Here is a 13,019-nt window from a genome sequence, read left to right on the forward strand (position 1 = left end):
ATGATACTTGTCTTTCTCTGACTTATTTCGCTTAGCATAATACCCTCTAGTTCCATCCACGTCGTTGCAAATGGCAAGATTTCATTTTTTGATGGCTGTGTAATATTCCACTGTGTGTGTGTGTGTGTGTGTGTGTGTGTGTGTACACACACCACATCTTCCTTATCCATTCACACCACATCTTCCTTATCCATTCACACCACATCTTCCTTATCCATTCATCTGTCAATGGACATCTGGGCTTTTTCCATAAGCACAGTATTCTGTACTAAGTGTTCTTTACTGGCTTTTCCAACTCTATTATGATAAATAATTAAAATATCTTGGTAAATTTTGGGCATTACAGAAATAACATTCATTATGATAAAGCAGGGCTAAAACCGTTTTAAAAACAGTATTTAGATGGGGGTGCCTGGGTGGCTCAGTCGTTAAGCGTCTGCCTTCAGCTTAGGTCATGATTCTGGGGTCCTGGGATCGAGCCCCGCATCGGGCTCCCCGCTCCACGGGAAGCCTGCTTCTCCCTCTCCCACTCCCCCTGCTTGTGTTCCCTCTCTCGCTGTGTCTCTCTCTGTCAAATAAATAAAATCCAAAAAAAACCAATATTTAGATGTATTTTTAGACAGTTTACACTACAGAGACTTAAGAATTATGTTTTTAAATTTTGCTTCTATGACAACACAGATTTTTATACTTGATTCAGGTCTTTTTTTTTTTTTTTTTCCAAAAAGTTATTTATGACTAAAACAGAATCAAGATGTTGAGTTGTCTAAGGCATTATTCAGATTGTTTAAAACCCCTAGCTTAGGGGGTAAATGGGACAGTAATTTTTTCATAGTACTTTAAAGTTATAGTTTAAATGTGGTATTGCTGTATATTGTTAACATCTATAGCTTTTAAAATTATCTTATTATTTGGAAAAGATTAAAAGCTGAATTATTGTTTAACTTTGAAACTTTATTTTCAAGAAGTCCAGACATTCCAGAGTAATATATTTAAAAATGCTTAGTAACTACTTTGCTGTGACTTTTGAGATTTTTTGAAGTAAATGTCCTGTAATTTATTACTTGTACTTCTTACATACTGTTTTAAAATTTAAATTTAGAAATTCATGCTGAAGTCCAACTTAAGAATTACGGGAAATTTCTTGAGGAGTATACATCTCAATTGAGAAGAATTGAGGATGCACTGGATGAGTCAATTGGTGATGTTTGGGATTTCAACCTTGATCCAATAGCATTAAAGGTTTGATTTTGTTTTATTTTTAATTTATGTATATATTTTCAGGACATACTGTATCTTGAAAACATAATTTTAAAAAATGGAATATACATTTGGCCCTTGAATAATGTGGGGGTTAGGAGTGCTGACTTCCCATGCAGTTGAAAATCTACATAGAACTTTAGACTCCCCAAACTTAACTAATAGCCTGCTGTTGACCAGAAGCCTTACCAATAACATAAACAGTCGATTAACACATATTTCGTATATGTATTATGTACTTTATTCTTACAGTAAGCTAGACAAAAGAAAATGTTATGAGAAAATGACAAAGAAAATACATTTATAGTGCTGTACTGTATTTATAAAAAGATAAACCTGCATGTAAGTGGACCCATACCATCCAAACCTGTGTTGTTCAAAGGTCAACTGTATATTTTTATTATCTGGCATCTAGAGAACCAGAAGAAACTTGGAGAAAAATTGTGAATTTCCTTATCTTGAAGCCAGGCAGATGTGTGTTATTTGTTTTTTGTTTTAATGAATAACACAAACTTTTGAGGTAGCCTTTGTTTTTCATCAAGAAAATGAAGAGGGTTGGAATAGAATATTCAAACTTTATTTGTTCCTTATTGAGATTATCTTACATATAGTGAAATGCATAGATACACAATATACTGTTCAGTGAATTTTTGTCAAACACATATATCCATCTCACTCGTAGTCTAATGAAGATATAGATCCCATCATTTTCCCTTATGCCATTTAGGGTATCTTAATGTGGGAGTAATTTTTTTCAGTTTTTATTTAAATTCCAGTTATTTAACATATAGTGTAATATTAGTTTCAGTAGTAGAATTTTATTTAGAGTAATTTTTTAACGTATGAAATCAGTCACTCCTGGGGAGCCTGGGTGGCTCCGTCGGTTAAGCGTCTGCCTTTGGCTCAGGTCCATGGTCCCAGGGTCCTGGGATTAAGCCCTGTGTTGGGCTTCCTGCTCACGGGGTGGGGGGGCCCTGCTTTTCCCTCTACTCCCCTGCTCGTGCTCACTCTTGCTATCTCTGTCTCAAATAAATGAATAAAATCTTTAATAAAATAAGTCATTCCTGCTCTGTTCCATTTTGAGATCATTCTATCTTGTTTTATCTTTGAAACTAGCCTGTTACCACTTAAATAATAATTAACATTTACTGAACATTTATTATGTATTAGACACTGTCCTGAGTTACCTATTGACTTATTTAGTAACAGTTTTCTTGAAATTCACATGTCTCATATTCTTGAAATTCACATATCATATAATTCTTTGGCTTTTAGTGTATTCACAGAATTGTGCAGCCATCACCAGACTCAATTTAAGAGCATTTTCACCACCCCCAAAAGAAATCCTATACCAATTAGCAGTCAATGCCCATCTGGTGTGTGTTAGTGCTAAGTACAGGGTCCAAGACAAGTTTAAATAGAATAGAGCTAGACTCAATTTGAATATTTAAAATTTCAATGATTTTTTTCAAATTAAAAAGAAATATTCTTTCCCTTTGTTTCTATAGCTTTTGCCTTATGAACAGTCTTCCCTTTTGGAACTCATAAAGACTGAAAACAAGGTACAGATTTCTAAACCTAAAAATCTATTTTTTAAATGCTTTAGTTATCTGCTATAACTTACCTTTTTGTTTATGTTTTTCCTCATGAAACTAGGTCTTGAACAAAGTCATCACTGTTTATGCTGCACTTTGTTGTGAAATCAAGAAATTAAAGTATGAGGTAATTATTTTTACTCTTAAGTTGTTAAAACATGATTTAAAAGCAAATACGTGCTTATATGTATAGTGTACATAAAGATTTATTGCGTGCTGAATGAATTGTTTATTTAATACTAATAATAGTGATCACCATTCACTGAGTGTACTTACTGTGTGCCGGACACCAGACTAACCCTGTTCATACTTAGAATGAGGCAGATAACGTGAGGAATAGATGAGGAAACAGGCTTCAAGAGTCACTTGCCTAGCATTTTACTGGTAGTAACTATTCGAGTCTGGGTCTATTTACCTTCAAAGTCTGTGTTATTTGCCATATATATTGGCTTTCTAGATATAAGTGATTTTTTACTTTTTTTTAGTAAAAAATTTTTTTAGTAGGCTCCACACCCAGCATGGGGCTTGAACTCATGATCAAGTCTCATGCTCTACTGACTGAGCCAGCCAGGCACCCCTAGATACAATAAATATAACTGATTTTTTAAAAAACCTTTGAATTTTTAATATGTTTTGCATTTTCTTAGCCATGGGTCATTAAAACTCTGGTAGAAGTTGGTAAACTTCCTCTTTTTTTCTGTATCTTTTTGATACTATGTGGTTGCTTTCTATCTCCCATGAACTAGTGGGAGGATGTGGGACAATTAGAGTGGTCAGAAAAGACAAAGGCAGGGGTAAAGAAATTAAGAAATAACTTTGAGTATCAGTGATATCTTTGGCACTCTAAAGATTGAATTTACCTGTTTTGTAAGCAGTTTTTGAATTTAAATGAATTTGTATATGTGATCTAGTCCTCTGATTATTAAATACGGATAACTAAGAGAGCCTAGGAATTTAAAAACAAGATAGCAACCTTTAAAATTATTTTAATTTTTTTTTTAAACAGGCTGAAACTAAATTTTATAATGGTCTCTTGTTTTATGGAGAAGGAGGTAAGTTTTAAAATTTTACATTGTAGTGTCATGATGCCTTTTTTGAGGTTGAGATTTTGAGATTGAAAACTTAACTTCATTCCAGGACTACCATGATTATATAATGTATTACTGTGAGAAAATAAGCATTCAAATTTTTTGTTGGTTTACATGTTTGATAAGCAGGTAGAATAAGCCTGGGCGATGAAGCAGCAGCAAATTCTCTAAAATCTATTTGTGGTATTTTTATAAGTTACAAAGCACTGTGGCTAGATAAGGATTTTCCTTGAATTCATTAAATAGTGAAACAGATGGTTACTTTTAATTGAATGATTAATGATTGTCTCATGTTTCTTTTCAGTATAAAAATTCTGTTTTCAATACTATGCAGATTAGAACATATACTAATGAATAAAAATTATTTTTCTTTTTGGGTCTTGAGTAAGTTTAAATTAAAAAATTGAAATACGATTCTTCATGTTACCTTTTAAAGCTACAGATTCCAGCATGGTGGAAGGTGATTGCCAAATTCAAATGGGAAGATTTATTTCATTCTTACAGGTAACTGTTTTTTACTTATTATTTTTTTAAGTTTGGGTAAATTACACACAATTAAAAAAGATTTCTGACACCTTCAAATGCTAAGAATGTGTATTTTGAAGGGTAAGACACTTAGTTGGCATTGGATTATAGTTAAAGAGGTCTTAATTCCTGAAAGGCTTTCATACCATTTTACGGAAATAAGGTCTCAAAGTAAGTTTGGTTCTTTCTTTTCTTTTCTTTTTTTAAAATAATTTCATTTGTGGACAATTTGTCACCATGCCTTTTAAAATAATTTAAGGGGCACCTGGGTGGCTCAGTTGGTTAAGCGACTGCCTTCGGCTCAGGTCATGATCCTGGAGTCCCGGGATCGAGTCCCGCATCGGGCTTCCTGCTCAGCAGGGAGTCTGCTTCTCCCTCTGACCCTCGTGATCTCTCTATCTCATTCTCTCTCTCAAATAAATAAATAAAATCTTTAAAAAAATAATAATAATTTAAACTTCGTGTCAAGTAGGAAAAGATAATTTATGTCAGAAAAAGTTGTTAGTGGAGATGGTTACTCTAGTACATGAGCAGTGATAAGGTTTTTTAAAAGTAGCACTCAATGCTTCTAACCAGATATTTCAATCAGATCAAATCAGATGTTTTCATCACTGCAGTTTTAGTTATTCTAGGTCTTTGGTTTAGTTTTGTCAAAAAAATGAAAGAACTTCCTATTTCTTCTCTCTCCATTATAAAGCAATGCTAGTACCATATGACAAAAGCAAAAATTGGAGATAAGGAAAAAAATACCCCTAATTCCACCTACCTCCTGATTGTTAGGTTCAAGATTTGATGTATTTCATTTAATCAAACATACTAATATATTGTTCAGCTCATTTATATCTTTACTACCTTTTTTTGTCTCCTTGTAATTGAGAGCATTTTGTTGAACTCGATCTCTGTTATGGTATGTGTCAGTCAGGGTCCAGTCCAGAAAACAAATCACAGTATTTCAGAAGAGGAGATTTGATATAGAGGATTGGTTGTATAAGAGTTGGAGGGCTGAAAGAAAAGAGGATAGTGAGGTCATCCAGAGGAAGCAGATACCACCTCTACATCAAGAGGAAAAAAAGGGGGAAAGAGTTGGGGTTACCAGACTCTGGGAACTATGAGCAGGAGCCCCGTGTAGTTACTGCTCATACCTATGAAGGAGGCAGCGCTGCCTAGCAGGCTGGTACCAGTGAGAGGGCAATGCAAGGTTAGTTCTGGAGTGCTGAAAGAAGCTGGAGGTGGAGCAAACTGCCATTGCTGGGGTGAACTCTTATGCTGATACAAACAGCAAGAAGTAGTTAAGGATGTCCTTTTCCTGCCTTTAGTGTCCTTTTAGTGCCACCTGTTGGCAGAACCTAACAGGAAGCCTACTGGCAGGAGTCTAAGAAATGTAATTCGCAGGTCCCAGTGAATGTGTCAGTTTCTTCCTCTAGTTTTATCAAATTCTGCATTTCTTATTTTCAGGATATTCTGTTTGGTGTGTACAAGTTTAGAATTGTTAATCATTCTTTATAAATTGAATCTTTTATTATTATGTGGTGACCCTGTTAAACTATAATTATGTATATAATGTGCAGTTATGTAAATGTGTATCATATATAATAGCTGTGATAATGCTAACAAACTATTTTTTGTCTGATATTCTCACTGCCCCAGCCCTGCTTTATATAATATGCAGTTACATAAATGTATATCATATATAATGTGATAATGCTAACAAACTATTTTTTGTCTGATATTCTCACTGCCCCAGCTCTGCTTTAGTTTACTTTTTTTTTTAATTTATCTTTTTATATTCTCTCAACCTTTCAGTATCATTATGTTTTAGTTGTATTTTTTTTAAACCATGTGTCTGGATTTTGCTTTATTCAGTCTGAAAGTCTGAAAATCTCTTTTAATTGGTTAATTAATTCTGTTTCTATCTTATGTAAATAGTCTGTTATACATCTGGACTTGTTTCTGCCTTTTTTACTTTGTGCCTTCTTTCTGAATTTTCTGTTCTTTGCTTTTTATTGAACTTTTAGAAGTTTAATAAGAAAGGTAAAACGAGGTATTTAAGTAAAATTGAAACGCATTATTTTCATTTTCATACATTTTAAATAGTTTTTGGATCTCATCGACAGCTGCATAAAATTTCATTTTTAAACCTTCAACAAATGTTTTAGAAGCCTAGCATATGTTAGGAACTGTTCTTGGTGCCGGGGATACAGCAGTGCACAAAACCAGCGGAAATTCCTGTCCTCGTAGAACTTAAAATTTAGAATAGCCACAGGTTTAATCAGGTTTTGAATACTTTAGGATACAAACTGTTTTTTTAGGTTTAAGCATTGAGAGCTTCTGAAAAGAAATTTTCAGAAGGTGTGGGATATGGTAGATGCGAATTAATTATTTAATGACAGACATATTCCTGCAATAATTAATATTTCCCTTTCTGTGTGCCAGGCTTGTTTATAGATAAAGGTAATAAACATTTGAAGTTATTTCAGAGTGACTTCTGGAGAGCCTTTTTCCTCATTATCCTACTTTCTAAATTGGCAGCTTTTGAGCTTTTTCATTCAGATGTTCATTTATTTATTCATTTAATAGGACAAATTTATTGAGAAGCAGTGGCTACTTAAAGAAGGAATAAGATGTCTCTGTCATTTAAGAATTACATGAGTAACTAAAATATTAGACTTAAAATAGAAGTATGAATGAAATGCTGTGGGGACAAAGCAGTAGAAATGACCTTGTGATGCAGGAGAGGAGTTAAGAATCAATTGCTTGAAGGATGCTTGAAGTTGTCTGGCTGCAAGTTAACTGGAAACTGTTTTGCTTTTGTTTAATATTGTTACCATAAAATTGAGAAATGGTGATATTTAAGAAGCAACTATGTAACATATACTCAACTTGTCATTTCAGGAACTGTCTTGTTTTGTTACGAGGTGCTATGAAGTGGTGATGAACGTAGTCCATCAGTTGGCTGCCCTCTATATCAGTAACAAGTAATGGATTTTATAAATATTCGTGCATTTATAATAGAGATGCAGGGAATGCTTTCTAAAACTAGCCAATTACCTGAAATAGTTTTTTGTTTGTTCATTTGTTTACTCATTCTTACATTCATTTATTCACCATCCTTTGAACACTCATGATGTTTCAAACACTACTTAATGTGTAATACATAGGTTAATAAGACAGTTTCTGCCATGGTGAATGAGTTGTTATCTGTCTGAATAAGAATGTTGACAGAATATACTTAAATTTTATTTTATAGGAAAAGGCTAACATGGAATTAGAACATGTACCAAATTCTCTCTCCTTATTTCTCCTTTATAGTGACTGTTCCCTGGCTTATTATCTGGGGGAGTGGGACCAGGGAGTCTACGCTGAAAAAATTTTGGTTTTATTCAAATGATCTTCCAAGTTTGGGAACCACTGTTCTAAATCAGGAAAAATGATCAAATTTTCATAGCCATTACTGTTCTTAGGACCACAAAGTAACATCTCACATTTGATTAATACTTTATACTTAAAATTTTCACCATTTACTATTTAATTATAATCTTACAGTAACGTTGTTTAGTTATATGACAAGGGGTTCTCAATTATGAGAAGAAGTGATTGAGACCCAGAGGAACTGTATAAGATTCCATAGCAATTTAGATGCTGTTCTTTGATCACCAGTCCATTCATTGTTGTTCTTACTATACCAGGCTGCATCTTAACTCTCTTTATGAACTGGGAGACTGTGTAACTGTTTCTCATTCTCATGTTTTTCTCCTCAGCCAGGTGTTTATTTTGTGTTCTGTTCTGTCACTGAAGCTGTTCTCATGGCAGGAGGGAATGAGAGCATAGCTCCCCTAACCCCTGCAGTACCTGATGTGTAATTCAAAGAGGACTCCCCACCACACACCCTGCCCAAGAAAGATGAAGTTTATTTGTATTTTATATTTAATTTTTAAAATATTCTATCTTGTGGAATATCCACATGTGCTTTGATATACAAGTACTATTTTAAATAATTTACTGTTGAGTAGAAGGTGTCTAGGAAATAAAATTGAATTATCTCGGGGTTTTTGACTTTAGTACAGTGTTGGTTGTATGCATTGTTTTTCAGTAGGAATGAGAACTCAGAAATAAACCTGACTAGTTTCCAAATGCCAGTTTGGGTAGGATAATAAAATGGTTGGAAACTGAGAAATTTTGTTTAGAAAAAAATGAATATCAGTTTTGTTATTTTTCCACCTCCATCCCAAACTCAGTCCTTTAGGTTTAAATGACTAGGGTTATTCATGGGCCACATATTGTCATTTCCCTACCCATTGAGTCAGGTGTAGGCAAGGATAGCCCTGACTCTGTATATACAAGTTAGTTCTCTTCTTAGGAAAGTGGAGTAAGGTCTCAGAAATTCTAGTGATGACAGCCTAAATAAAGATACATAGGTGTTAAAAATCCCAAGACCTCCTGCTGCTATGCGTTTTCCTCAAAATAAAAATGAACTGTGGTAAAAAAAAAAAAGTTTTTTTAATTGGATGTTATGTTATTACAGGATTGCACCCAAAATTATAGAGACAACTGGAGTTCATTTTCAGGTAAAAGTAATTTAAGTTGATCTGTAAAACTATAATTTTTACTATATTTTGCTGTGGAGTTTATATGATTGGGGAGTACAACAATTATAGAAAAACTCTTAAAGGATTTTTTTTTTTTTTTTTTGCCTTTGTTCTCTTTTATCTGTGAAGTTGATGAGGCATTACTGACCCACTATCAGTATAACTCCTAGTTTTTCCCAGTAGTGGCCCAGTGTAGGTTCTCTAAGTGGTCTCTTTGGAGCGTGAAACAATTCTGCAAAGTCACAATTAAGGATGATATAGTGGGCAAAGCATTTCTCTATTTAATGCTTATTCCATCTGAGGATTAATAGTTTCATCTGTATGTTAATAAACTGATTTATCCACTGCTTTAACTCAGTAATAATTAGCCTAGTGTGTTTAACTTTAAAAATCCACAGGAAGCTTAACTTGTAACCAGTGATTAAATGATAACCATTAAAGGTTTTTTGACAGACTATGTATGAGCACTTGGGAGAGCTGCTAACAGTTTTGCTTACCCTGGATGAAATTATTGATAATCATGTCACATTGAAAGAGCACTGGACTATGTACAAAAGGTGAGCCAATTAAAATGTTTAAGATAGTCTCTTATTTTGTATAGTTAATGTACTACTAAAAAGGAAATAAATGTAAATAGTGCAGATCTTTTAAAAGACCTGGAGATCTATATTTAGAAGGATCTCATGTCAAATGTTCTTATGAATATGGTAACCATTTTTAAATTTCAGATGAGCTTGTTTGAGAGTATGGTATACCTGTATAAAGCCTCCTAATTCTTAAAGTATGGTAGAATGTTAATTTGAGTACCTTAGAACTCAGATTAATTTTTCTAGGGTTCTGTTCAAGTGACAGTTGTTTTTCCTGAACTTGGTTTTATTTCATTGTATATTCTTAGACTTTTTTAAGTCGAGGCATCTTAATGTTGTTCATCTGGAATCTAGAGAGTACCAGATATCTGAATTTAGGATGATATAAAAAGGTATGATTAGAAAATTAAATATATTAGCATTGTTTTTATTCAGATTTTCAAATGTGTAGAGCCAAACAAGAAATATAAATATAAAATTTTGATTTCTTGGAAAATTTTCAATTGAAAAATTTATTAGGAAAATTGAAGGTCTTTCTCCTAATCTTCCATAAGGTTACTGAAATCTGTCCATCACAATCCTTCAAAATTTGGAATTCAGGAAGAAAAACTAAAGCCATTTGAAAAGTTCTTGCTGAAGCTAGAAGGGCAGTTACTTGATGGAATGATATTTCAGGTATGAGAGCTGTATCAGGCTCTACTAAATGGGCTCCTTAGTTGACCCAGCTCAGAACTATAGTACGACAACGCTTTCATAGCATACTGTTGAAATATGTGTTCTTTAAAAGTGCTGGGGCTTAAAGGGCTTAAGACATTGTTAGTGTACTAAAATATAATTATTTTAGTACCTAGTAGCAAATAAAATTAATAGTACTAGTTGTATTTGGGGGTGAAGGTTTTTTTTTTTTTTAATTACATGAAAAGATAAAACTGTTCAAGGATTAAGATCTAAGCAGTTGTGTTAATGTTTGTTGTTAACCTCTAGATTTGGGTTTGTTATACTACCTTTTAAAAGTCTGTTTAATTCTTCCTAGGCTCAGGGAATATAATTTGGGTTTGTGCAGGCCAGGTAGCTTCCTATCATTTAGTAGCTTTTTAAAGCTTAAATTAATTAAAATGAAAGAAAATTTCACTTTCCCCACCATTTTCAAGTGCTTACTAGCTGTATATAATCTAATTATTGCACCATACACCTCAAACTTATATATGTTATATATCAGTGATATCTTAATAAAGCTGGGGGAAAAACAGCCACAGTTGGTTTGTGGCTAGCTATTGTATCAGACAGCACAAATGTAGAACATTTCTGTGATCACAGAAAGTTCTGTTGGCTAGCACTGCTTTGGGTAGTATTCATCAGAAATTGCAGTATATTTAAAATCCATTTCAGGGTTATTTTTAACATTTTACATAATCACAATTTTTTTTTTTTTTTAATTGGTGTATAGTGGACGCACAATGTTATGGTAACTTCAGGTGTACAACATACTGATTTGACAAGCCTATACATTATGTTATGCTCAGTATCACAATTTTTACAGATCGATCCCAACTCTTGTTTATATCAATTTAATGGCTAGTGTATGAGGTTCAGAAGGAAATTTTTTTGTCCTTGATTCTTTTTCCAGGAGATATTTTTTTTTTTTTAAGATCTTATTTATTTATTTATTTATTTGAGAGACTGAGAGCGCACGAGTTAGGGGAGGGGCAGAGGGAGAGGAACAGGCAGACTCCCCGCTGAGCACGCAGCCCGACATGGGCCTCTATCCCAGGACCCTGAGATCATGACCTGAGCCCAGGTCAGACACTTAGCTGACTGAGCCACCCAGGTGCCCCTCCAGGAGACATTTCTATACATGCTGTAATAAAGTGCTAGGAAAGTAATTGTAGTCAGAAAAAATTTGCTCTTAGTGCACAATAAAATAATAAAACATGTTTTCCAGTGCTTCATCAGATATGTCTTATATACATCATTGAATAACCCCGTGTATATCTCTTCATGTAGAATTATGGATTTGTGGGGCGCCTGGGTGGCTCAGATGGTTAAGCCTCTTGCCTTCAGCTCAGGTCATAATCTGTAAGGCCTGGGATGGAGCCCTGAGTCAGGCTCCGTGCTCAGTGGGGAGTCTGCTTCTCCCTCTCCCTCCACCCCGCCCTGCTCATGCTCTCTTTCTGTCTCTCAAATGAATAAATTCTTAAAAAAAAAAAAAAAAATTAATGGTTTTGTGGTTCAGTTTTATTGCACTAACTGGTACTCAAATATGTACGTACATACATATTTTCCATTCATAAGGATTTAGATATTAGATGACATTAAGGTAAAAATTTGAGCCTCATTGTTAGTAAAATTAAAATGATGAATGTAGAAGTTTATCACACATACTATATTTAAATCTGTTTCATAGTTTATTATTCAGGGTCTAAATTTCTCTTTAAATGTTTCCTCTTTAGGCCTGTATAGAACAGCAGTTTGATTCTCTCAATGGAGGAGTATCTGTGTCAAAAAATAGCACTTTTGCTGAAGAATTTGCACATAGTATTCGCTCAATTTTTGCAAATGTAGAAGCCAAACTTGGTAATGTAAAATGCATTTTAAACTTTTTGTTGCTAAAGTTTGCATTTCCTTGAACATAGAACTTAAGTGTATTTGTTCCAATTTTCTCTCATGCTGTTGTTTTTAAGGAGAACCTTCTGAAATTGACCAGAGAGACAAGTATGTTGGAATTTGTGGACTTTTTGTATTGCATTTTCAAATTTTTCGAACTATTGATAAAAAGTTTTATAAGTCTTTGTTGGACATTTGTAAGAAGGTAAGAACTTGGAACTTTTATTTTTTTCAATTTGAATAGATGAAAAAGATTTTGGATTAACTTGGATATTCAAAAATGTATTTTATTCCTGCTTACAAAAGTACTAATTTTTGTAATATATTGTAATAATTATAAAAATAATATTGTAGTATTCATTTTTAAAAACCAAGCATTCCAGGAATAAGTAATACAGTAAATGGAAGTAGTGCATAATTCCACATCATATAAATACCTGTTCGTGGAGGTTTTTTCAGATTTTTTTCCTATAAATTAACTTCCTATTATTGTTACTACTTTTTTCTCTTCTTTTTCTTCTGTTCTCCTCTTCTTGCCATTCCTTCTCATTATTGAAGTAGAAAAAAATTGAAATTGATTTTACATCTTTGCTATTTCCATGCTGTGACATCTGATTTAAAAACTGAAAATTTAGTTTGTGTGTAAAATCAAGTGATATGTGACCGTGAGTACCCAGCCATCTTGGGTCTTTTATTTTTTCACTAATGTAGAATAAAAGTCATGAGGATTCAAGTTTCTGTTTGCTTTTTGCATATTTTTATCTGAAAATCTGT

General features: G+C 33.5%; 1 protein-coding gene across 7 annotated transcripts in view; it reads left to right on the top strand.

The window, feature by feature from the left end:
- WASHC4 (WASH complex subunit 4) overlaps nt 1-13,019 on the top strand; it is a 67,738-nt gene that overhangs the window by 2,816 nt on the left and 51,903 nt on the right. For all 7 annotated transcript variants that reach the window (XM_078076507.1, XM_078076504.1, XM_078076505.1 and 4 more), the window contains exons 2-12: nt 1,103-1,242; nt 2,769-2,822; nt 2,917-2,982; nt 3,862-3,907; nt 4,380-4,447; nt 7,361-7,443; nt 8,991-9,033; nt 9,508-9,611; nt 10,196-10,316; nt 12,092-12,215; nt 12,323-12,450. In XM_078076507.1, the coding sequence (XP_077932633.1) occupies nt 1,103-1,242; nt 2,769-2,822; nt 2,917-2,982; nt 3,862-3,907; nt 4,380-4,447; nt 7,361-7,443; nt 8,991-9,033; nt 9,508-9,611; nt 10,196-10,316; nt 12,092-12,215; nt 12,323-12,450 (977 nt within the window). The remainder of the gene's footprint in view (nt 1-1,102; nt 1,243-2,768; nt 2,823-2,916; nt 2,983-3,861; nt 3,908-4,379; nt 4,448-7,360; nt 7,444-8,990; nt 9,034-9,507; nt 9,612-10,195; nt 10,317-12,091; nt 12,216-12,322; nt 12,451-13,019) is intronic.

This window comes from Halichoerus grypus, chromosome 6, assembly GCF_964656455.1.
Source record: "Halichoerus grypus chromosome 6, mHalGry1.hap1.1, whole genome shotgun sequence".
Lineage (NCBI taxonomy): Eukaryota > Metazoa > Chordata > Mammalia > Carnivora > Phocidae > Halichoerus > Halichoerus grypus.